The 27440-nt window shown below is 37.9% G+C and overlaps 1 protein-coding gene across 2 annotated transcripts in view; it reads left to right on the forward strand.

The window, feature by feature from the left end:
* LOC131440695 (inactive dipeptidyl peptidase 10) overlaps nt 1-27440 on the forward strand; it is a 176944-nt gene that overhangs the window by 62691 nt on the left and 86813 nt on the right. For both annotated transcript variants that reach the window (XM_058612207.1, XM_058612208.1), the window contains 2 exons: nt 16139-16227; nt 25833-26065. In XM_058612207.1, coding sequence (XP_058468190.1) covers nt 16139-16227; nt 25833-26065 — 322 coding nt within the window. The remainder of the gene's footprint in view (nt 1-16138; nt 16228-25832; nt 26066-27440) is intronic.

The raw sequence follows: 27440 nt of genomic DNA on the forward strand, positions 1-27440 counted from the left end.
AACGACATAACATGGGATTTCATTCAATCTTTCATGACACAAGATCAGGGCATAGCAATTAAAGCTTCAAATCGTTTTATGGAACTTTTTGTCTTGCCGTGTAACAACAACCTACCTCTAGCAAGCTACGTGTAGGACTGAAACGTTAGCTATAATTTTGCTTATATTTATAGCTTTGCGTGCTTCAAACAGCTTCGCTTTTGCATCGATTGACCAATCAGAGTGCTGCTTTCCCTCTGATATATCGCTTACTCCTTCAAAACCGTCGACTATGGCAGGGAAATCCGGTATGCCGGAGATTTTATGCATGCAAAATAGGACACTGCTAGCTATTAATCAACATTTCACTGATATAATATTAAAAATACATGGCTATGAACATTCAAATCAATACCTAGAAATATTTCCAATTGAATGGTGACATGATATTAATAATTGATACAAAATTGACTGAGCTGTAATTGTTCAAAACCTGACCACATTTCTACATGTATTTTTTTTGAGTTTCTAGTTTGCACCCCTATATAGAAAAAAAGTACGGGTGTGTAATGTCAGAGATATAACTGGATGTCGTGAATACGAATAAAGGAACTGAAAGGATCCTTTCATTAATGGCTTCTAAGTCGGTGCTATGCATTTTATATAGCAAATCAGCAGAAAGTTCTACTACAAACTACAAGTGGTTGAAAAATGGGCCGTATACAGTATAGTGAAGCAAATTTTGCGTAATTCTTTGGGTATACAATTATTTTTTTTTTTCATAAATACGTTTATTTCTTAAGGCAGTTTACATAAGTTTTTCTTCGCCGTAGCATCACTTTTACATAATATTCTTATCCTAATTTAATTCTAACATAGTCACAACGTTTTGAATTTATTAAAACATATTCTCTTATAGCTTAAATATCATCTTAGGTAACTCGTCATTAATTATGAAATCTACTCGGAAATATTATTTGAAACAAACGATTACCTTCTATACATTATAAAATAAGCTGTTTTTTTTGACATTTTGTTGATAATTTCATAAACTGTTTCGAGTTTGTTTGTATCATTACATAATTTTTATTCTAATTTAGCTATTGGTTGAAATCATGGACGCAGCTGGGATCAGAGCTAAGTCTTAAAAGGGGCCTTTATTAAATTGAAACTCCAATTTTCTTTATGAAATGATAAATAAGTTTCATGTATGAAAGGTCACGACAAGCAAGAATGTCTCGAACTGGGATATTGGATAGTCTACCTTGGGTACGCAAAGAATTTATTAGTTGAGATCTGACATCACGATACTCCACGCATGTCCAAACGACATGATCAATATCCCGATATCCTTCTCCGCAAGCACAATGATTAGTCTCAGAGAGCCCAATTCGAAGGAGATGTGCATCTAACGTGTAGTGATTGGACATGAGTCTGGACATCACACGAATGAAATCCCTACTCACATCCAGTCCCCTGAACCATGCCTTTGTCGATATTTTCGGAATAATTGAGTGCATCCACCGACCCAGATCATCTCTATCCCAAGAAGCTTGCCAGCTGGCAAGTGTTCTTTGGCGAGACGAGCTATAGAATTCGTTGAAAGCAATCGGTCGCTCATAAATTTCACCCTCAATAGCACCACGTTTGGCTAAAATATCGGCTCTTTCATTGCCAGGAATGGAGCAATGAGCCGGGACCCAGACTATAGTGATTAGATAATTATTGTTCAATATGTCGTTCAGGCACTGTTTTATTTTGCCCAGGAAAAACGGTTCAGTCTTGCCAGTCATGTTTGAGCGAATGGCTTCAATTGCACTCAGACTATCTGTGAAGAGGAAATAATGGTTTGGAGATAATGTGACGATTACACTCAAACTATAATGAACTGCTGCTAGCTCTGCTATATAAACAGATGCAGGTTCTTGAAGCCTAAATGAGGCCGAAACATTATTGTTGAACATACCAAACCCTGTCGCTTCTTCAATTCGCGATCCGTCCGTGTAAAACATTTTCTCAGAGTCAATATGCCTGTACTTACTTGAAAATATTTTTGGGATTTCCGTCGAGCGTAGGTGATCCGGGATTCCACGCACTTCGCGCTGCATGGATGTGTCGAAAAATAAAGTTGAGTCAGGGACATTTAGGAGGCTGACATGGATAGGAATATATCTTGAAGGGTTGATTTCCTGTGACATATGGTTAAAATATACTGTCATGAATTTTGTTTGAGATCGAAGCTCGACTAGTCGTTCGAAATTATTAATTACCATGGGATTCAGCACCTCACATCTTATTAGCAGGCGTGATGAAAGCTCCCAAAATCGATCTTTTAATGGAAGAACTCCCGCCAGAACTTCAAGACTCATTGTATGTGTTGAATGCATGCAGCCTAAGGCAATTCGCAAACAACGGTACTGAATTCGATCAAGTTTGATAATATGAGAGTTTGCAGCGGAATGAAAACAAACGCATCCATATTCCATCACTGAAAGTATCGTTGTTTGATACAATTTTATTAGATCTTGCGGATGAGCACCCCACCAAGATCCTGTTATTGTTCGAAGAAAATTTACTCTTTGTTGGCATTTCGTTATCAGATACCTAATGTGTCCTCCCCACTTGCATTTGGAATCGAACCACACCCCGAGGTATTTAAAAGTTAAAACCTGTTGGATCATTCTTCACATCATATGGAGCTGAAGCTGCGCGGGATCATGCTTTCTTGAAAAGACGACTAACTCTGTTTTCTCCGCAGAGAATTCGATACCAAGATGAACAGCCCAAACGGACAAGTTATCTAAGGTATCTTGCAATGGTTTATGCAGATCAATAGCTTTGGGTCCAGTAACTGAAACCACGCCATCATCTGCCAATTGTCTTAGTGTACATGGGGTTACTAGACAGCTGTCAATGTCATACGCGTAAAAATTATAAAGGAGCGGACTGAGGCATGAGCCTTGCGGTAGACCCATGTAGCTAATTCTGAATGTTGTCAAATCGCCATATGAAAAATGCATGCGTTTCTCTGACAAAAGGTTGTGCAAATAATTATTTATAACCGCTGGGAGTCCATGTTGGTGGAGCTTGTCTGAAAGAACATCAATGGAAACTGAATCAAATGCTCCTTTAATGTCTAAAAATACAGATGCCATTTGTTGCTTTTGAGCGAAGGCAATTTGGATGTCAGACGAAAGTAATGCAAGGCAATCATTCGTCCCTTTATTTCTACGGAAGCCAAACTGAGTATCTGACAACAAACCGTTCGTCTCGACCCAAGTGTCGAGACGTCGTAGAATAATTTTTTCGAACAATTTTCTGATGCAGGACAACATCGCAATGAGTTGTGATTGGAAGCTGGTTTCCCCGGCTTTTGAATGGCGATAACTTTCACTTGTCTCCAGTCAGGTGGAACAATATTTTGCTCAAGAAACTTGTTGAACAATTCCAACAAACGTCTTTTTGCGAGGTCGGGCAGATTCTTCACCAAGTTGAATTTAATTCTGTCCAACCCAGGAGCGTTATTGTTACAAGACAAGAGTGCTATAGAAAATTCCATCATTGAAAATGGGTTATTAATAAAACCATTATTTGGAGGAGATTCCCTTATAATGCTCTGCGTAGGAACAGAATCTGGGCAAACTTTCCTAGCAAAGTCAAATATCCATCGGTTCGAGTATTCATCACTCTCATTGCCCACGTTACGATTCCTCATTCGTCTGGCCGTGTTCCAAAGAGTGCTCATTGAGGTTTCTCTTGACAAACCTTCGACAAAATGTCTCCAATAGCTACATTTTTTGGCTCGAAGTATGCTCTTGTACTTGGTTTCTAAAGCCATAAGTTTTTCAAAATTCTGAGGAGTTCCTCCTCCCCGTTTTAGAAACGTCTTGCAAGCATTTTGTTTTGCGAGTTTAGCCTCTGAGCACTCTTTGTCCCACCAGGGGTTGGGAGGCCTTCTGTTAGTCGTTGGCCCAGGATAGCGTTTAGTTTGGGATTGTTCTGCTGCCTCCAGAATCGAACAAATGAGGAAGTCATATTCTTCAAGTGGAGGGAGCTCTTCCATTGAATTCAAAATACTAGAGATACTACTTTGGTATTTAATCCAGTCGATATTTTTTGTCAAATCATATGGAATACTAGCTGAAGTAGCAATGCAATTGCTATTGCTATTTGAGATGATGATTGCTAAATGATCGCTACCGTGTAAATCAGGCAATATTTTCCAGATGCAATCTTGTCGAATTGATGTTGAGCAAAGAGATAGATCTAATGCACTTGGGCGTGCAGGAGGTCTTGGGATCCGTGTCATGCTACCCATATTTAATACCGTCATGCTAAAATTGTCACAAATGTTTTGTATTAAAGATGATCTGCTATCATTGTAAACGGAACCCCACATCATTCCGTGCGAATTTAAATCCCCCAGAATCAATCGTGGAGCAGGAAGGGCTTCAACCATTTCATTAAGCTGTCGCTGTCCAACTTGTGCTTTTGGAGGAATATAAACCGAAGCTATGCAAATATCTTTGCCTTTAATGTTTATTTGGCAAGCAATAACTTCTATACTAGAAGTTGAAGGGATGTTTAATCTATAAAAGGAATAGCATTTCTTAATTCCCAAAAGCACTCCACCATACGGAGAGTCTCTATCGAGACGTATAATGTTAAAATCATTAAAATTTAAAGTTATGTTTGAAGTAAGCCATGTTTCGCATAAAGCAAATACATCACATTTTTGGCTATGCAATAAAATTTTAAATGAATCAAGTTTTGGCATGATACTTCGACAATTCCACTGCAGGACAGTGATTGTATCATTTGCGGCGGGTGATAAATTATCCATCAAAAGATACAAAACCTGAGACAATTGGCCATTGAGCTGATAACTGCTTCAAAAAATTTCTAGCTATTGGAAGGAATGCCATTATGAGGGTCTTTAAGGGTTCAGATATATTGAATGCTGAGAAAATCCATTCAACAATTTCCGAAAACTTCAGTAATCCTGTTGGTGGCTGTGAAATAGAGCCCACAGGATTATTACCTTTTTCTGTGCTAGATCCTGGATTGGTTTGTGAATTTGACAAACCAGGAGGCACAGTCTTTGGTTTTGACTTTTTTTGTTTAACACGGGGATCTTTTTTTGAAGATGAAATTTTAGGTGTCTTTTTTGGTAATTTGGAAGAAGACTTCTTTCTCTTAACTGACCCTTGGGTAGTGATAAACGAATTACCTTCACTATTTTCGTCAGAGTCAGAGTCCTCTGGTTCCTCTAGATTTGAAAACCCGTTTTCGGTTTCCAAAGGGGGGACATCAATGACCGTTTTAAGCATTTCTGCATATGTGCGCTTAGACCGTGCTTTTAAAGAAAGCTTAATTTTGTCTTTGTGTACTTTAAATGCAGTGCATACTGAAATATCCTCATGAGGACTTTCTCCACAATAAATACATTTTTCAATTTCCTTGTTGCAATCATTATCTTTATGAGGCCCTTCACACTTAATACATTCTGGTTTATTACTACAGTAAGTAGCTGTGTGGCCGAATTTTTTGCAGTTCGTACAATTCATTACATTTGGAACAAAAAGCCGAACAGGGAGGCGAATTTTATCGACATAGACATGGGACGGCAACGCAGACCCGGCAAATGTCACTCGAAATGAGTCTGATGGGCGATAAACTTTCTTTCCCTCTTCATGAACTACTGAGTACAGTTGTTTGCACTCCAGTATTTTCACACCCTCAAGCATAGAGTTCTTGAAACGACCAACACCATGCTTGAGTAAATCATCTACCGAAAGACTCGCTTCGGTAACAACACCGTCAATTTCGACATCTTTGGAGGGTATGTAAACTTTATACTCTTTAATGAAATGTTCCGAAGAGACAATATCATTCGCGTGTTTCAAATTATTTACCACAACACGAATTTTATCGTTATTTACTTTTATGATCTCTTTGATTGAAGAGTATCGTGATGTCAAACCTTTATTAATTTGTAAAATGTTTAATGGCTTTGATATACGTCTAAAAAAGACTATCCAAGGCCCAGAAGAGCTCTCCTGATATTTTTTCGTTCGTGGGGGTATCGGATTCATGCTAGGATTTACGTCCATGGATTCATCCATCACATTAAAATTTTTAATCAAACTTTAAATAAAAAATGAAACCAACACTACACAGTACTCAATCAAAAGGAAAAGAAAAAACTTCTACCTTGAAATTGTTGTCTATCTCCGTTGCACTGCCGTGTAGATTCTCGTTGCTCTAGATGTTCTTGTTGGATGCTGATTGTTGGATGTGATGCTACTGCTACCTGATATCAAGCACCACTCGATTTCCGATTTACTTTTGTCTTCGCCAGCTGTAACCAGCGCAGGTCACCGGTGTATACCTGCGTGTTGTATGGCAGTGGAAAGACCGAGTTGTCTTGTCTCCTTCTTCCTTGTGCTCCGCACCGATATGCTTCTGCACCGAAGTGCCTTCGCACCGGTGTGCCTTTGCACTCTCCTTCTTCGATGTGCCTTTGCACTCTCTTGCTCAGCACTTGTGGCTGTGTATTGTGGCCTGGGTAGAGCTTGGGAAACGCCCTTTGTTGTTTCCTTCACCAGCTTAGCCCAGCACTAGGGCTCTCTTATGCAGCACGACTATACGTTTTAACGGCTGCTGCCAACAGGTCTCTACCTGTAGTTCAACCGTTGTCGTATTTAACGCGTGTAAACTAACCAGCGTTGTTAAACTGTACGCTTCTATACACAACCTTCTCGGTTGAACGGCTATTACTGAATGATATATATATATATATATATATATATATATATATATATATATATATATATATATATATATATATATATATATATATATATATATATATATATATATATATATATATATATATATATGTGTATATATATATATATATATATATATATATATATATATATATATATATATATATATATATATATATATATATATATATATATATATATATATATATATATATATATATATATATACAATTATTGTTCTAAATAGAAATATACAGTATTTTGATGTCAATTATTTCGTTTCGGATTTAAATATTTCATATTCAGTTCAGAAGGGCCAAATTGTGTAATTCTCTGAAATATTGAACACTGTTGGGAATTTTGCACTGCGAAAATTGCACAAACCTTATCAAATTATCCTGAAAACTGGCTCTGTGACTTGAGCATTTGAGGCTTTACACCACGCAAAAGGTCTGCTTTCATTGCCGACTGCTCCTTCTGACGACCGAAGTCCAAATGAGAGGACGACCTGAGTGTTTCACGCTTTATACTTGGTTTGTTCTTACTGATGTTGGTGGGAGAGCCTCACTTCGACGTCTAGTTTCGTCTGTAGCACTAAAAGAAATGAACAGTTTTTATTCAAAGATTTCCTATTCAGTAGATTCTGATATGTGCCTGACTAACTCAGTCCGTCGTACAGATGCGAAAAAGGCAAGCAAGCGTGATGAATTTTCCTCATTATTTCCAAAAGTTTTTCGAAAACTTTCTGGCCCTTATTACCGGTGTCACTACACGGTGAAAACCAAGTGAAGTAACTGTGACCCTAATTATGGGTATCACTTCACGGTGAAAATCAAGTGAAGTGAATGTAGGTCCTTATTACGAAAGTCGCTTCTGAGACAAAAGTAATTACTTGAATGAACTTGATGTCATTATGAATATCACGCCACCAACATTTTGTTGAAAAAATTAGTTTTTTCCACCACAGTGATCACTTCACTATGCGTGATACCGGTAATAGGTAAAATCAAGTGAAGTGACATGTAAGTGAAGTGAATGTGAAAGTGGAGTGAGAACGGTAATAAGAGCCTCTTTGTTTTTCGTATATTTTTTTCACGCGGTTGAAAATTTAATCACCAATTCCTGATCATATTACCGATAGCTAAAATAGAAAAAAATATGTTGTTGGATTATTCGTGGTAAAGTTCGGCCCATTGTTGTACAGGGTAAATTTTGAAAATGTGCCCCATAGTACAGTAAGTCGTATTCAAGACAAAAGAACCGATTTGAAGAATTCTGGAATTAGGAACGTGACCTGAGCTCAAGAAATAGATTCAGAACTTAGAACAGACTCAGGATTCAGTTGTATTTTAGTAGACTACAATTTCGAAACTGAAATCAGTTCCGGATTCTTTTTCCAGAATCCAGTTCAGCATGCAGGCTCTGAATTCTAAACCTATATTCCGGAACTAAACTCTGAAGCTTCAAGACGATTTCACGCCACGACTACCAAAATGGGTTGCATAGAGTATAGTAAAATGTCTCATAATTCTTTGGGAGTATTATTATGATTCTAAAAAGAACCGAGCAGAAGAATTCTGGAATAAGGAACTGGACCTGAGTTCAAGAACTAAACTTAGAACTAAGAGCAGACTTAGAGTTCAGTTGCAATTCTAGAACTTCCAGAATATAGTTCCGAATCCAGTTTCAGAATGCGAATGAAAGTTGCTACCTGAGCGTTTGAGGTTTTAACCACGTAGAAGGTGCACTCTCTGCCGCTGCTGGTGGAATGCGTCCTCCCGGCTTGATGACCGGAAAGTGAATGAGAATGAGCTACCGGAGCGTTTGAGGTTTTAACCACGCAGAATGTGCACTCTCCGTCGCTATTGGTTGATGATATCGCTCCCTCGACGACTGGAAAGCAAATGATGATTCATTCTCACGATGTCTGCTTCCATCCAACACACAAGAAGAAATGATCGATTTTCATTTTTTTTGCATAAATATCTGTTTATTAATCTTATTTTTGTGTATCACATCAACATTTTACAGTACAAGTGTTTTGACCCTTTGGCCTTTCATCTTTGTTGTTCATACGATTCGTTATTAATAATAGGTGTTTTAGTTAATCTTGTTTTACATACTAATGTTTAATCCTAATATTTATATTAATTATTAATAAAATATCTACCTACTTATAACTATCCCTCACCTAATACGTACAAATTTTGAATTATTTGTATTTCAGAGATTGAGCACCTCTCTTCAAATTTCGTGCAGTATTGTTCGAATTTTTGTTCTAGTATATCCAGGGAGGCCATCTCATGTACTTCACTAGTCCTTGTCCAAGGGGGTAGATTTAGAATCATCTTTAAGATCTTACTTTGAATGCGCTGAAGCCTAAGTTTGTGTGTTCGTGCACAGCCCCGCCAAACAGGGACTGCGTATTCAATTGCGGGGTAGATGATTTGTTTATAGACAGCCATCTGGTTCTTCAGGCACAGTTTAGATGTTCTACAAATCAGTGGATACAGAGACCTAATGAGTATGCTGCATTTTTGAACGATTTTGTCAACATGTGACCTGAATATCAGATGTCTGTCAAAGGTGAGTCCTAGATAGATAACTTCGTCGAACCATTGGATGACCTCATCACCGAATCGTATTCGGCATTCGTCTGATGGAACAAATTTTGGAGATCTTGAATGTGGAAACAAGATGACTTGAATTTTTGCTGCATTGATCACAATTTTCCAGCTTGTAAAATATTCAGTTAGAGCGTCCAGACCTGTCTGTATTTTATTCTTCAGAGCATTAATGACACGACCTTTGTAAAGAATGGCAGTATCATCAGCAAATTGTGACAGAACACCACCACCCGGAAGAAGTGGGATGTCTGATGTAAAAATGTAGTATAGGATGGGACCTAGGATATTTCCTTGGGGTACACCAGCAGGAATAGTAAATCTTTCTGAAAGTGCATTATTCAGAGAAACCTGGAAGGCTCTATCTGCAAGATAATTTTTGATAATTTTAATAAGATACATGGGAAAATTATACCGATGCAGTTTAAACACCAGGCCATCGTGCCACACATTATCGAATGCCTTTTCAATATCCAACATTGCTATGGCAGTCGTTTTGGACACTGATTTGTTTTGCTGGATGACGTTGTTAACCCTTGTGAGTTGGTGGATGGTGGATCTTCCTTTCCGGAACCCAAACTAGGGCAGAGAGTAAGCTGATGGGCCGATAGCTCTTGGAAAGGGAAGGATCTTTCCCCGGTTTCAAAACTGGGATAACTTTAGCTAACTTCCACTTTGAAGGGAAGTAACCAAGCTCCCAGCACCTGTTGAAAATTTTAGCTAAGATGACAAATGAGCGAATACTCAAATGTTTCAGCTCAATGTTGAATGTGTTGTCGAAACCAGGGGCCTTCATATTTTTGGATTTTTTCACAATAGCTATCAGCTCATTCGCAGTGACTCTACTTTCCTCAGGAACTAAGCTGTCTGATTGGTCAACCTCAGCTACTCTATCTGCAATGGCTCTTTCATGTGGACTAACAATGTTGAGTCCTAAATTGTGAGAACACACAAACTGCTAGCCTAGCGCATTTGCCTTCTCTACTGGTGTGATTAAAGGTATTTTTTCAGCTGCGTCCTGGGGTGACATCAGAGGAGGAATAGGCTTCGGTTTTTTCTAAAGACCTTCTTTAAGGACCAGAAGGGCTTTAAATGTGGGAGAATTTCTCGAAGCTTTTGCTGGAAGTTCCTGTTGCGAAGCTCAGATATCCTTTCCTGGATTATCCTAGTTAAGTTGTTATAAGTAGTCTTCCTATCTAGGATGCCAGTTCGTTGATACTGCCTCCGGTAGATATTTCGAAGTCGGATGAGTTTCTTGGTGACACTGTCGATTTGAAGAGAGGAACTCGGCATATGTTGTACTGGAACCGTCCTATCACGAGCGACTGTGATTGAATGCTGGAAGGAAGATAGGGCCGCATCGATTTCCATCGGGGAATCAAGTGGCACATCGATATTAATATGTTGGTCGGCGATTTGTTGAAATTGGATCCAATCGGTGCGATAATAGTTCCTCCGAGGTTGAATAGGCACTGTTTCTGGGGAAGATCCCAACGTCAATATTACTGGAAAGTGGTCGGAAGATAGCTCGTTGAAGACAACCGGAGAGCTGTCTATGGCGATGTTGCTGATGAATATATCCAAAATGGAATGAACTCCCGATCTGGAAAGTCGCGTTGGTTGATCCGGAGCGAGGATGTTGTACTGTGCAGCTTCGTAATCTTCGGCAAGTACGAATCCGTTTCGATTCTGTCTTTTGTTTCCCCACAGCTCATGCCATGCGTTCAGGTCCCCAGCAATGATGAATTTGTTCTGTCGTCGAGTGAGCATAGCCAGATCTCGCTTCAATGATGCACACGTACCATCTCGAAGATTTGTTTGTTTGGGGCAGTACGCTGCAATGATGATGATGGGTCCCATCGTCGTTGTAATCTCAATTCCGATGGCTTCTATAAGTTGCAATTTAAAGGCTGACAGAAGCCTGTGCTGAATGGATCGTTTAACGGCAATGGCAACTCCCCCTTCTCAGGTAGTTGTCCTGTCGAGCCTGTGAATCCTGTAATTGGAAATAAAAATAGAAATTTCAGGTTTAAGACGAGTTTCAGTTAAAATAGCAAGCCGTGGGAAATTGATTTCATCCTTCTGTGGAACATTCTTGCGCGTTGATTGTTTACGGGACGCCTGTTGTCGAATTTTTGTGAACTCAGCACGTTTGGGACACGATTTGCTAGTAGATGGATGGTCGCCATCACAGTTCACACATTTTACAGCGAAGTCATCTAGTAGGCAATCGTTGGTATTGTGTGATTCGGCACATTTTCCGCACCGACTTTTCATGTGGCAATTCCTCGCTCCATGGCCGTAGTTCAAACAGTTCGTGCACTGTGTGACATCCCGATGTACCGGTTTATATTTTTGCCATTCGATGATTATGTGAAATAACGATTTAATCGTTTTCAGTTGACTCATGGTGATGGAGCTCTTCTCCAGATGAATCAGGTACAGTTGATCTCTAAACTTTTTGTCCGTATTATGTCGTTTCATTTTAAACACCATCATAGGCTTTAGTCCAGCCTCCGACAGTGCCTTCTTTAGTTCGGCTTCCATCATGTCGGGTAGTCCTCGAAGTACAACCTTCATTGGTTTGTTGGCGGCAATATCGTGTGTGAAGTATTCCGCTTTTGTCTGCTTCAGATAACATTCCACTCCTTTGTAGTGGTTCAAAGCCGGAACAGTTATTTTGTAGCCTTCAGTACATAAACGGATTGTTGCCTGTAGTCCTTTGCTGATCAGTGTGTTGAAATCCGAGCGTAGAGTTGGTGGGAAGCCCTTCAGGTAGAAAGGCAGCATTTTTTCCTTCTTCTGCAGTTCCTCTTCGACATCAACTGGCAGATCAGCGTATTGGTTGTTACTCAGCAAACGGTCGTTTACCTGTACATCACTTGGCTTCAGACGCTTAGCATCCTTTGGATCCTTCTCGGATCTATGGCGCGTTTTACCCATAGCTTGGGTAGGTAGAAAACTGCGAATAAAAGATAAAACAAAATTAGTCGTAGTAGGTTATTCGTCTATCCACATCGAGTGTTAGATGACGAATTGATCGATTTTCAACCACGTTTCCCTTTTTATACGCATTCAGATGAAGATATGTGCCTGACTACCCCCAAATCGTCGTCCTTGCGCGAAAAATCCAAGCAAAAGTAAAGAATTTTCCGCGTTGTTTTCAAAGTTTTAGAAAACTTCATTTTTGAGTTGTTTGTGGTTATCTCGCACTGTTCAAAATATTATTCTAAATTCCTGATCATATTTTTGATGAAATGGTGAAAGAATTATGTTGCTGCCGTTAATACAAGTCGAGATATTCACGATTAGGTTCTGCCCATTCTTCCATATGGCTAATTTTGAAAAGGCACCCCATAGTAAAGTAAGTCGTATTCACGACAAAAATGTGTTCCACATTAAAACTACAAGGATCAGCCCCATGGGGTTGTTTGAGCCATTGATGTGGAACAAGGCAACCAAAATTTCTAATGATCGACGTTTTCAATTAATCGTCACACTTTTGAATCCGCAAATGCACGAGAGTCTGCTTAGTCTTTATTATGAACCAACACCGAACACGCGAACCCAAAATATGGGCTATATTTGTCATGATTTGTATTTGTTTTTTATCCGACGAAATTACATCAATAGTCCAAATGTATGCAATTATATGTTTGTATATGCTTGCGATACAGATATCGATATTTAAGCTTCTTTTCGCCAAGCTTGTGTTCAAGTTTTGTATGGAAGTAGTCATTTTTATAGCGTTTCTATACCATCCATTACTACCATTCTGCGATTTCGGTTGAAGCGATAAACTTTTTCTCATTATCGATTGAGTTCAACTTATATAAATAAGAAATTAATCTTATGCATTCAAAATGTACCCTGGGGTAGTTGTCAATTTCTCAGACGAAACGACATAACATGGGATTTCATTCAATCTTTCATGACACAAGATCAGGGCATACCAATTAAAGCTTCAAATCGTTTTATGGCACTTTTTGTCTTGCTGTGTAACAACAACCTACCTCTAGCAAGCTACGTGTAGGACTGAAACGTTAGCTATAATTTTGCTTATATTTATAGCTTCGCGTGCTTCCAACAGCTTCGCTTTTGCATCGATTGACCAATCAGAGTGCTGCTTTCTCTTTGATATATCGCTTACTCCTTCAAAACCGTCGACTATGGCAGGGAAATCCGGTATGCCGGAGATTTTATGCATGCAAAATAGGACACTGCTAGCTATTAATCAACATTTTACTGATATAATATTAAAAATACATAACTATGAACATTTAAATCAATACGTAGAAATATTTCCAATCAAATGGTGACATGATATTAATAATTGATACAAAATTGACTGAGCTGTAATTGTTCAAAACCTGACCACATTTCTACATGTATTTTTTTTTTGAGTTTCTAGTTTGCACCCCTATATAGAAAAAAAAATGTGTTCCACATTAAAAGTACAGGTGTGTAATGTCGGAGACATAACTGGATGTCGTGAATACGCATAAAACTGACACTCTTACTTTATACTTCCGAATATAAATTAGATGATCGATAGTGTGAATTGTGCAAGTTTTGCCCTTTTACACTACTAGAATTTGAAACGATACACCTAAACTACAGTACAGATTAGTTACATTAAACATTCTGACACACACATATTACGAAATAACCAGTATGATAAAATAATGGTGGTTCTGAAAAGAACCTTTTATGAAGGCGTTCGTGATGGAGAATGACGAGTTGAGTTCAAATTCCGATGAATACTATTGACTTCCGATGGATACCGCTGACTTCCGTCTTCTATTTCCAGGATGACCCATTGTCCGTGAATGTGAAACTGATATGTGTTCTGTTGGAGTCTCCTACTTCTTCCGCTTGCGGTAACAAGCTTTGTATTTCGCTTGGAGATTCTTCGATCGCACCATAATGAACACGATGACAACGACAGTCAAATTCGAAATGAATGGCTTCTGAGTCGGTACTATGCATTTTATATAGCAAATCTGCAGAAAGTTTACTACAAACTACAAGTGGTTGAAAAACGGGCCGTATACAGTATAGTGAAGTAAAATTTCGCATAATTCTTTGGGTATAAAATTATGGTTCTAAATAGCACCTTCGAGAATTTTGATGTCGATTAATTCATTTCGGATTTCTATATTTTAGTTAAAGATACTATCAAAATGCTGTACGGGATTAATTTCTGGCATCCCAGAAAAGCCAAATTGTATAATTTTCTAATATATTAAACACTGATTGGATATAAACGATTTTAAACACTGTCGCGAATTTTGAACTGTGAAAATTGCTAAAAATTGATCAAATTATCTTAGATTTGCACTACACTGATAATTTTAATTTTCGATTTACAAAGAAGCAATCTTTATAGTTCTTTAGGTAACATTTAGAGTCATTAGAAGGGCTGATTTTGCATAATGTTCCACATTATTGTCCATTTTCCGTTGTATTTTGCTCCAATGCAAACGACCACCAACAGGATTATGTAATCGATCTCCTTCGAAGGGAAACTGGCTCTGCAAATTGAGCGTTTGAGGTTTTGTACAACTGCTCCACCTGACGATCGAAGTCCAAATGAGAGTTGCGACCTGAGCGTTTGAAGTTTTTAACCACGCAGAAGGTGCACTCTCCGAAGCTGCTGGTTAATTAAATTATTCCCACGACGTCCGCTTCCATCCAACGCACAAGAAGAAATGATCGATTTTCGACCACGGTTCTCCTTTTATTCGCAGTCAGTTGAAGATATGTGCCTGACTACCTCAAAATCGTCGTAAAGTAAAGAAAGTAAAGAGTTTTCCGCGTTGTTTTCAAATTTTGAGAAAACTTTATTTATGAGTTGTTTAGGGTTATCTCACACTGTTCAAAATTTTATCCTAAATTCCTGATCATATTTTTGATGAAATAGTGAAAGAATTATGTAGCTGTTATTAATACAAGTCGAGATATTCACGATTAAGTTCTGCCCATTCCTCCATATGGCTAATTTTGAAAAGGCACTCCATAGTAAAGTAAGTCGTATTCACGACAAAAGAAGAAGAACTTGATTTTGGGGGTCTCTAATGACAAAGTATCACATCTCGACATCAATGCATTTTAAAGTGTGGATGTCTTCGGCATGTTTTCTTGTTTAACATGGTCTACAATTTTTCTAAAGACATAAATGCTCTATCTCGTACTGTATGCAAAATAATTTAACTTACTTGTAGGTAGATTAATGGCAATTTTGATTATATTAAAAGAAGCGGACTATTTCAAACAGAATTTCTTCTGAAGACATGAATGCTCCAAAATTAACTCCTGAAGCAAAAATAAAAAAAAAACACGTGTTTTGACATGATTGGGACCACTGTGCATTGGTTAGAGAGATATGTGCCATCTCTGTTCAATACATTGTCTCAAAGGAGGATGCGATTCCAGCAACTTTTTTGTCACTATTACAGAAGTATTGTGCGTTTTTCTTTATATTTGTTGTTACTTCTTAGTAAATATACAACACAATCCGTTGATTGTAGTATTAGTAATAAGCAAAATAATATGCTTAATTGACTAATGAGATAACTATTGGTACAATTCCCTTATACATTACCGTTGCATGGGTAGAAGCTTTTACAAAACATTCATGAAGAATTTTTAAAACAATAATCTGTTGTGTTCAATTTGTGTTTGTCCATTTATATTAAATTGTGCAGTTATTTATTTAAAATAATTCATTCTAATTCATTACAGAGACAGCTGAATGTCGATAAGTTCATCATTTCACCGGATCGAAACTACGTTCTTCTATACACAATGTCAGAATCAGTTGAAAATACAAGGTAATACAATATTTTAGCACTGGCTGAACCGGGAATTATTTTATTCGATGGGGCTTCTATTAATTATCAATCGTCAAGATCTGAAAATCTATGGCTTGGAGTAATTTTGCAATTTTGGCATTAAAAATACCGTACACTTTACTATACGGTGTCAATAAAAAATTCGAAACTAGACGCGTTAGGTTTTTGTCATAATTTTGAAAACATATAGCTCAGTAATCTGTGGATGGATTTACATAATCATACCATCAATCGTTTCGGAAACATTTAACTTAAACATATATGGTAACATCGTTTTGGTATTTCAACAGTGCTTTGAAAAAGCGATTTGAATTGACCTATGTTTTCACGAGCCGACCACAGTACGCAGTAATGATGTCATCCTCTTGGCTTCGCGTCATGCATAAAAAATACGCCACCGTTTTGCACAGTATGAACTTTCGCACAAAACAGAATCTATAGATATACGCACTGTTAAATTTTTTTGCTCGGTGAACAGCAATTTATATAAGTTTTTCTTCGTCGTAGCATCACTTTTACAAAGAATTCTTATCGTAATATAATTCTAATATAGTCACAACGATTTGAATTAAATAAAACATATCCCTCTTATTTTTTAAATATCATATTATTTGAACCAAGCGATTAATTGCTATAAATTATAAAAAAGCTGAAATTTGTATACATTTTGTTGTTTTCATAAACTACTTCGAGTTTGTTTGTATCAGCACATTATTTCTATTCAGATTTAGGTATTGGATGAACTAATGGACGCAGTCGGAGTCAGAACTAAGTCTTAAAAGGGTCAATTATTAAATTGAAAACCCAATTGTCTTTATGAAATGTTAAAGAAGCTGCATGTAAGAAAGGTCACGACAAGCAAGAATGTCTCGAACTGGGACATTGGATGGTCTACCTACGCAAAGAATTTATTAGTTGAGATCTGACATCACGATACTAAACGCATGTCCAAACGACATGATCAATATCGCGGTAATCTTCGCCACAAGTACAATGATTAGTCTCGGAAAGTCGAAGGATAGGAAGGAGATGTGCATCTAATGTGTAGTGATTGGACGTGACATCACATGAATGAAATCAGTACTCACATCCTGTCCCCTGAACCATGCCTTTGTCGATATTTTAGGAATAATTGAGTGCATCCACCGACCCAGATCATCTTTATCCCAAGAAGCTTGCCAGCTGACAAGTGTTCTTTAGCGAGACGCAATATAAAATTCGTTGAAAGCAATCGGTCTCTCATAAATTTCACCCTCAATAGCACCATCTTTGGCTTTGGCTGTTTTTCAATGCCTGGAATGGAACAATGAGCCCGAACCCAGACTATAGTGATTTGATAATTAATATTCAATATGTCGTGCAGACACTGTTTTATTAAACCCAAGAAAAGCGGTTCATTCATGCCAGTCATGTTTGAGCGGATGGCTTTAATAGCACTCAGACTATCTGTGAAGAGGAAATAATGTTTCGGAGATAATGTGACGATTACACTACAACTATAATGAACGGCTGCTAACTTGTAGCAGGTTCTTGTAGCTTAAACGAGACCGAAACATTATTGTTGAATATACCAAACCCAGTAGCCTCTTCAATTCGTGATCCGTCCGTGTGAAACATTTTCTGATAGTCAATATGCCTGTACTTACTTGTAAATATTTTTGGGATTTCCATCGAGCGTAGGTGATAGGGATTCCACGCACTTCGTGCTGCATGGATGTGTCGAAAAATAAAGTTTAGTCAGGGACATTTAGGAGGCTGACACGGATAGGAATATATCTTGAAGGATTGATTTCCTGTGAACGAAAGCAAACGCATCCATATTCCATCATTGAAAGTATCGTTGTCTGGTACAACTTTATTAGATCTTCTGAATGAGCACCCCACCAAGATCCTGTTATTGTTCGAAGAAAATTTACTCTTTGTTGGCATTTCGTTATCAGATACCTAATGTGCCTTCCCCACGTGCATTAGGAATCCAATCACACTCCAAGGTATTTGAAAGTCAGAACCTGCGCGATCATTCTTCCCATCATATGAATCTGAAGCTGTGCGGGATCATACTTTCTTGAAAAGACGACCAGCTCTGTTTGCTCCGTAGGGAATTCGATACCCAGATAAGCAGCCCAGTTTTTGGTTTTAAATTTGGCTTTTTAGATTTAACACGGGAAACTTTTTTTGAAGGTGTGATTTTATTTGCCTTTTTTTATAAATTTGGGTGAGGACTTCTTCCTCTAAAAGACCCTTGAGTGACAAACGGAGAACTTATTTCCGTTAGAGTCAGATTGCTCTGGCTTCTCAAGATTTGAAAAAAACGTTTTCAGTTTCCAAAGGGGGGACATCAATGACCGTTTTGAACATTTCTGCATATGTGCGCTTAGCCCGTGCTTTTAAAGAAAGCTACATTTGTCTTTATGCAACTTAAATGCAGTGCATACTGAAAGATCCTAAGGACTATCTCCACAAGAAATATATTTGGTAAAATTTCAATTTGGTTTGTATATAGTATTTCCTACCAGTACATGCTAATAGAACTTGGAGATGTAGATTATTTGCAGTCTTGTAGTTATAAACTACCAATATTGAGGCCAAGCCAAGGGGGAAGTCGTTTAACACAAACTATGTTGTTCCTCTAAAAAATACGTGATATACTATGAGCCTAAGCCATTCTGTGCCCCTTCTACTTGTAAAAACAGTGCCAATATTGAGAAATGCATCAATGTACAGTGAAAAAATCTATGAAAACTCGCAAAGAATTCTGTAACTCAAGAACTAATTGAGATAGGTCAACAAACTAAAGCGTTTCTTATGTAAAAATGTTCAAGGAACTCAATTGAATGGTTTACAATGGCCGCACGAATAGCAATACTGCTTGTTTTACCCTAAATGTACAACAGTTTTGGGGTTTCCTATAAAACTCGCTCTGTAACTTGAAAAGAAGTCGAGTGCGGTATTCTGGAATAGAACCCACACTGGCCGCACAAAACGGCTTGGTGGCTATTTTACTCAAATTCCTCCATTTCATGAGATCCTTACTCGTTTTTAAATCTTGGTAAAACTTATTGGAAGTTTACTAAATCTAGCTTATCTTATAGAAAAAAGTTTTTAGAACCGAATGGAAAAACCTACACTGGCCACACGAAATGTTCTGGTGACTATTCTACCCCATTTCCCAATTTCATGATATTTTATTGTAAATCGTCCTTAAATCTCGGTAAAATTTATTGGAAGTTTACTCAATCCAGCTTATCTTATGTAAAAAAGTCTGTAGAACCGAATGGAAGAACCTACACTGGTCGCACGAAACGCTCTGGTGACTATTTTACCCCATTTCTCCATTTTATGATATCTATGTAAGTCGTCCTTGCATCTTGGTGGAACTCGTGGAAAGTAATCTGGGGAATCAAATAGAAGAATTTAAATTTACCGCATGAATCGTTCTCTTATATCATATGATTTCTTGATAAAAAAAATTCTGGAGTTCGGAGAATGTAGAGTAAGTAATAAAAAAGAAATTGGGCCCATCTTGACCGCTTCAAAAAACATGTATTAAACCCACGGAGTTCAATCACTATCATCATCGTCAAAGGTACAATTTCCATCAGTGGAGTCACTTTGTTCGTCGTAACTGAAAGTAATGCTAGTACGTTTTTCTGCATCGGAGTCGATGTACTAATTCGTCTGGTCTTCAACATCTTTATCGAATTTTGATCGTTTGGAGGGACTTTTCATTTTGTACGCCAGGTATGACATTTTAGGGTCGGAACAGGTTAAAGCAGCTTTTACCATGTCTGTTAAATTATCTTCGGCGGACGTTTTTCTCGAAAAATGCGGACGAGAGAACTTATGCCGCTCGTGACATCGCTCCCTGGATTGCTCGTCAACATAATTCATGGTGTCTGGCTAGAAGTAATAAATAATATCTAGAAACTATAGGACATTTGTTACAATAAAAAATACCAATTTTCCTGCAAACTCTGCCAAATGTTGGTACTTATGGATACTCGGTGGCAGTTGTTTTATGAACGGAAATTCTTCAAAAATTTGTCTTTCGAGAACATCATAGAGCTGCTTTACTGTATCTGGTTTCAGCTTACTGGTAGATAGTACTAGGCTGCTAATTATTCTGAAATTCTTCACCAATTCGACGCTTATATTTAGAATTCCAGCAAATTCCTCCGGCTTTTCAAGTAGGTCGCGGGACATATTACCATTGTTGGAACTTCCACTGCCTCCGACTTTGGGACGATTAAAGTTAATTTTATGCCCTGTTTCGAGTGCATCTGCCTGGAAGCGTGCTTCGATGTTCACGTCAAGGTGACTTTAGGCAGGATTCCCAGGAACTGCCTTTTTTCTGCATTCCGCATCATCCATTTCACTGCATTCAACCGGGCATGGAAAAAGGATGGCCCTATTCGCTTTTCAATTCCAAAATACGGTGGACACAGCGGACAAGCATGCGTATTCCTATTGCCCACAATCGCATTTGCAGCTTTCCCATCAATCATTGACTAAATTGCTTCCGCTTTCACCCGCAGATTAACATTCTCCATCTGAACAACAACAGGTTTATCGTTGATTTCATTCAATTTCTTCGAAGAAACGGACAAACATTTCTCGCGTGAGAATATCAGTCTCCTTCGTCCAACACATGCTTCGCACTCGACAGAATGTGTCCGATTGTGGATTCGGAACTGAGTACAAAACTGTATCTCTCGATTCCAATCTTATACTCATGAAATGTTCAGTGAATAGGGAATCATCAGGTGTGGGAAATTTTACCTGATTGTAATAACTCAAACCAGTTGCGGAATCCGGACCAGCGGAAACGTGCATCAAACAGTCCAGCACACCTTCTGTTGATGTCGAGGCCAGTTTTGACCTTACGTCGTCGAGTTCCATGATTCGTTCGATATCAGACCCAATCGTGTCTTCGTCATCAGACAATCTACAATTGAAGGTTGTCTAACTTCGGGATCTGACAGTTTGACTAAAGTTGCTTTTGACCATGCTTCGCCACCACTTCTCAGCATTTTCAATATCCGTTTAGTGGCCGAATCGTCATTTTTATAAGCATAAGATTCTGTTACTCGCATCAATTCTTATAATGAATGTTCCTGTGACAACTTACGAGCATAAGTTTCCCTGCTTCGTTCTTTCAAGCTGACATAATCCATAGACTTACGTCCACGGGTTTTGATGCACTTTGACGGAGCATGTGGCGATATCTTCATGCATGAATTACATAGAGATTTCAAAGCATTTTGTGAGCTTATTTATTCAATAAACCCACCATAAAAACATCAGAATCTAAGAAGCAGATCAAGTGAACTTACCATGAACGGTACATCCAGTCAGCGAGTTTTTGTATCGAAAAACCTTTCTTTGCTGCCGGTACTCCTCCAGAGCGTTTTCAATGTTTTCTCCCATAATTTCAAACTACGATTTATCACATCTTCACTAGCTGTTAAGTTTTGGTTTAAAAAAGTACAGGTGTGTAATGTCGGAGACATAACTGGATGTCGTGAATACGCATAAAACTGACACTCTTACTTTATACTTCCGAATATAAATTAGATGATCGATAGTGTGAATTGTGCAAGTTTTGCCCTTTTACACTACTAGAATTTGAAACGATACACCTAAACTACAGTACAGATTAGTTACATTAAACATTCTGACACACACATATTACGAAATAACCAGTATGATAAAATAATGGTGGTTCTGAAAAGAACCTTTTATGAAGGCGTTCGTGATGGAGAATGACGAGTTGAGTTCAAATTCCGATGAATACTATTGACTTCCGATGGATACCGCTGACTTCCGTCTTCTATTTCCAGGATGACCCATTGTCCGTGAATGTGAAACTGATATGTGTTCTGTTGGAGTCTCCTACTTCTTCCGCTTGCGGTAACAAGCTTTGTATTTCGCTTGGAGATTCTTCGATCGCACCATAATGAACACGATGACAACGACAGTCAAATTCGAAATGAATGGCTTCTGAGTCGGTACTATGCATTTTATATAGCAAATCTGCAGAAAGTTTACTACAAACTACAAGTGGTTGAAAAACGGGCCGTATACAGTATAGTGAAGTAAAATTTCGCATAATTCTTTGGGTATAAAATTATGGTTCTAAATAGCACCTTTGAGAATTTTGATGTCGATTAATTCATTTCGGATTTCAATATTTTAGTTAAAGATACTATCAAAATGCTGTACGGGATTAATTTCTGGCATCCCAGAAAAGCCAAATTGTATAATTTTCTAATATATTAAACACTGATTGGATATAAACGATTTTAAACACTGTCGCGAATTTTGAACTGTGAAAATTGCTAAAAATTGATCAAATTATCTTAGATTTGCACTACACTGATAATTTTAATTTTCGATTTACAAAGAAGCAATCTTTATAGTTCTTTAGGTAACATTTAGAGTCATTAGAAGGGCTGATTTTGCATAATGTTCCACATTATTGTCCATTTTCCGTTGTATTTTGCTCCAATGCAAACGACCACCAACAGGATTATGTAATCGATCTCCTTCGAAGGGAAACTGGCTCTGCAAATTGAGCGTTTGAGGTTTTGTACAACTGCTCCACCTGACGATCGAAGTCCAAATGAGAGTTGCGACCCCTGAGCGTTTGAAGTTTTTAACCACGCAGAAGGTGCACTCTCCGAAGCTGCTGGTTAATTAAATTATTCCAACGACGTCCGCTTCCATCCAACGCACAAGAAGAAATGATCGATTTTCGACCACGGTTCTCCTTTTATTCGCAGTCAGTTGAAGATATGTGCCTGACTACCTCAAAATCGTCGTAAAGTAAAGAAAGTAAAGAGTTTTCCGCGTTGTTTTCAAATTTTGAGAAAACTTTATTTATGAGTTGTTTAGGGTTATCTCACACTGTTCAAAATTTTATCCTAAATTCCTGATCATATTTTTGATGAAATAGTGAAAGAATTATGTAGCTGTTATTAATACAAGTCGAGATATTCACGATTAAGTTCTGCCCATTCCTCCATATGGCTAATTTTGAAAAGGCACTCCATAGTAAAGTAAGTCGTATTCACGACAAAAGGATAGCACATTTCCGCTGTCCCGATTTTTTAAATAAACTTCAAGGAGCTCTCGATTGGAAAACATTTAAAAAAGTAAAAGTAAAAGTTACTCTATTTAATTATTCACACATTTTTCTATAATATAAGCTATCTATAATGAACTGTCAACTAGGTTCCTTCAAGATTTGAGGGTGTTTTATATCGAGATCTCACGAAATGGAGGAATTTTGGTAAAATAGCTACCAGAACGTTTGGTTCGGCCAGTATTGGCGTTCGATTCTACAGACTTTCCACATAAGATAGGCTAGATTTAGAAAACTTCCAATAAAGTTTTACCGAGATTTAAGGACGATTTACAATAAGATATCATGAAATGGAGGAAATAGAGTAAAATAGCCACCGAAACGTTTCTTGCGGCCAGTGTACACTCTTTCATTCGATTCTCCAGACATTTTTACATAAAATCAAGCTATTTCAGTAGACCGCACTCGCTTTCTTTTCAAGTTACGGAACAAATACTACATAAAACCCTAAAACTGTTGGGTATTTAGGATAAAACGAGCAGTATGGCGATTCGTGCGGCCATTGAAAACCTTTCCATTGAATTTATTGGATTTTTTACATAAGTTTGTTGCCTTTTTCCATGGTTCCCGATTTCTTTGCGGGTTTCCTGGTTTTTTCCCGCTGTGCAATTCATTGTGTTAATGTGTGATTGGCACACTGCTCTATGCGACCCACCCTAATTTTTGAATAACGACAAGCCGGAAATCGCCACCATTACTTTTTGGCATCGTTCGCCAAACCCATCACAAAAATAATAATTGTGTAAAAACTACAAGAATCAGCACATAGCTATAATTTCACTTATATTTATAGATTCGTGTGCTTCCAACAGCTTCGCTTTTACATCGATTGACCAATCAGATGCTTTCTCATTGATATATCGTTTATTCCTTCAAAATCGTCGTCTATGGCAGGGAAATCCGGTATGCTAAGGGTTTACGCTGAAAGACAGTTCATTGTGTTTAACCACGCTTATTAAGTAAGAATTGTCTATGGTTATCTTCTTAGCACAACTTTGAACCGAATCCATTTGCAAACCACCGTTTTACCCGTATATGGAGACCCGTCCACAAACCAATCCAAGTTTAAGCGTACAATATTGAAGTAAAGCTTTCGAATCAAGTTAAATGTGGTAAATCCATCAACAAATCACCAAGATGCAAGCGCTTGAAATTAGGTCCGAAAAATCTTTTACCGATGGTTCTAAATTGGCCTGCTAGTTACAGCGGATTGGTATTTAATATACTCACGGTGTGTACCAGATAGAAAAATGTTCCGAAAAGTGGTGAATATCGTAGTGAATTCCTCAATTTGGTCCTTCTGAATGCTAGAAATGAATCCCTACAGCATATTGAAAGTTTGGTTAGATTCTTGCACTTTTCGCTGTGTGAAATTCACAGTAATCGAGATCAAGTGAAGCCTTCTTTGTTTTTGCGAAAAATGATCCAGAGTTCGAAGAGAACTACGCAATTTGACCCTTCTGAATGCTAGAAACGAGTCCCTACAGAATATTGATAGTTTCTTTCAATAAATTATGCAAATCCGAAATGAAAGAATCGACATTAAAATTTTGTATGCGGCTATTTTTATAGCCGTTAGGACCGCCCATTAGTGAAAAAGCTACGAATGAAATCACGTCAAAGAAAGCTCCTAACAAAAATCGAATCAGTTTGGATTCTATCGTCAATGCGAGCAGATGTATTTTGTGCCGTTTGCAAAGCTAGTTTCGCTTCTGACAAGAGCGATTACGTCACAGCTGCCAGTCATTTGCATGGATGAAAATACAACGGTGGAGAGCATTACACCAAATCAGCCGTTTTAATGGCTCTAAAAGTTTTCTGAAGAACTATTAGGATTTGTTGTTCGCAATTCGAAAGGAAATATCCTCAGTTTAGTGCAAATCTAGAACAGTTTGGTTAGATTCTTGCACTTTTCGCTGTGTGAAATTCACAGTAATCGAGATCAAGTGAAGCCTTCTTTGTTTTTGCGAAAAATGTTCCAGAGTTCGAAGAGAACTACGCAATTTGACCCTTCTGAATGCTAGAAACGAGTCCCTACAGAATATTGATAGTTTCTTTCAATAAATTTTGCAAATCCGAAATGAAAGAATCGACATTAAAATTCTGTATGCGGCTATTTTTATAGCCGTTAGGACCGCCCATTAGTGGAAAAGCTACAAACGAAATCACGTAAAAGAAAGCTCCTAACAAAAATTGAATCAGTTTGGATTCTATCGCCAATGCGAGCATCCAGAGCAGTATAAAACAGTAGGCTTCAGAGTTTATCACCTTGCCGTCGTCTTCTCCGAGACTACAAAGCTTATTAGATATTCGAACGTAACACATTGATTTTACACAGATCAATACAGTTCCGGAGAAAAGCTATGTGCTGATTAAATTTTAAGCAATCAACTGTAGTTAAATTGGTTTCAAACTAATAATAATTTGAATTATATTTCAGCTATTTCATCTACGAATTGGCAACATCGAATATTTTTACGCTTTCTGCAAAAGAAGGAGATCAATCTGCACCTAGTTTGCAACACGTTCTTTGGGCACCACGACCAACTATGGCAGACGGAATCGGAAATGGTGAGAAAGGATCGTTACAAGGAATTGCGTTCGTTCAAGAAGGGGATATATATTACAAACCAAAAGTGCAAAGTGATTTAATATGTAGAATAACGACTAACGGTAGGTTGAAAACATATCGTAACTTAAGTTATTTTGTTAACAAAATTCTTTTGCGTTTCTGTAGCTCGAGTTTTTAGTATCCACCTTAATTTGCATTTGACTTGTATAGGGCGATCTTATATCAATAAATAATGGCAATTACATTTATAGTGTAAAGTGTCACTTGCTAACGTGTTCGGAATCTCAGTATTTAGTTACGTTATAAAGTTTTGCTTTACGCAATTATTTACTAATTTATTCATCAAACACATGTAGACTACATACAAAAATGTTAGAATGGATTTTGCCTTTCTCATATAGAAAGGCTATGCAATCACTGTGAAAACCGACTTTTAACCGAGGCCCGGAGAGTCGAATGGCATATACCATTCGACTCAGCTCGACGAACTGAGCAAATGTCTCTGTGTGTGTCCGACTTCCGGTTCCGGAGATATAGGATGATATGTACCAAAAAAATGTAAAAAATTTGCACTCACTTTTTACAGAGATGACTGAACCGATTTTCACAAACTTAGATTCAAATTAAAGAACTAACAGTCCCATAGCCTGCTATTGAATTTTATTTGGATCCGACTTCCGGTTCCGGAGTACCATGGTAATATGTGAAAATTAGAGAAAAAGTGTGCACTCATTGCGGTGCTGTGGTTGATAAAAATTTTAGCTATTCTATGATAAGTGCGATTGAAAGAATAAACGAATGTCAAATTCAAATTTGTTTGAAAAAATATGCAATTTTTACTGCCAATAAATTTTCACTGCCAATTAATTTTTAAATTTCGTTCAATTGGTTTAATCGAAATAGAGCTCTAGTCTAGGTATAATTTGAGCTTGAGCTTGAGCGACTACCCCTGGTTGCTACCCCGTAACTGATCGGGATTAGCTGAAGTTGTACAGGGAATTTGTAGATGATCCAACATGGGATTGGTAAATCATCCTTCAATGTACATCTTCTGGTAACCTCAGAATTCATTGATCAGTACCAGCGCCGGTCAGGCCCGAACGTAGATCGTCTAAGGAATGAGAAGGGATGTTAGTCCAACACTTGTTGTTACTAGAGGCATTATTTATTACGATCATGAAATTCATCTGACAATAAATGGTATTAATATGTATCAGTCAACTCTTAAAATTGTAAAACCTAGTACTTTCTGCGAAAAGTTTTGAATTGGTTCACCAAAATCGAAAAGATGTCCAACAGTGCCAAACGTCCTTAAACAAGATGTTATCGGTTCGTAATACCCGAACGTCGTTCGATGAAATCTCGGCTGCAGTAAACTGGTGGAGCGCAGCGATTGTTGTGAAGCACGGAAATCAAGTAGAGACAGAATCTTCGAAGAGTCGATATCACCGTTAATCAGTTTTGCCACGAAAACAA

This window comes from Malaya genurostris, chromosome 1 (genome assembly GCF_030247185.1).
Source record: "Malaya genurostris strain Urasoe2022 chromosome 1, Malgen_1.1, whole genome shotgun sequence".
Lineage (NCBI taxonomy): Eukaryota > Metazoa > Arthropoda > Insecta > Diptera > Culicidae > Malaya > Malaya genurostris.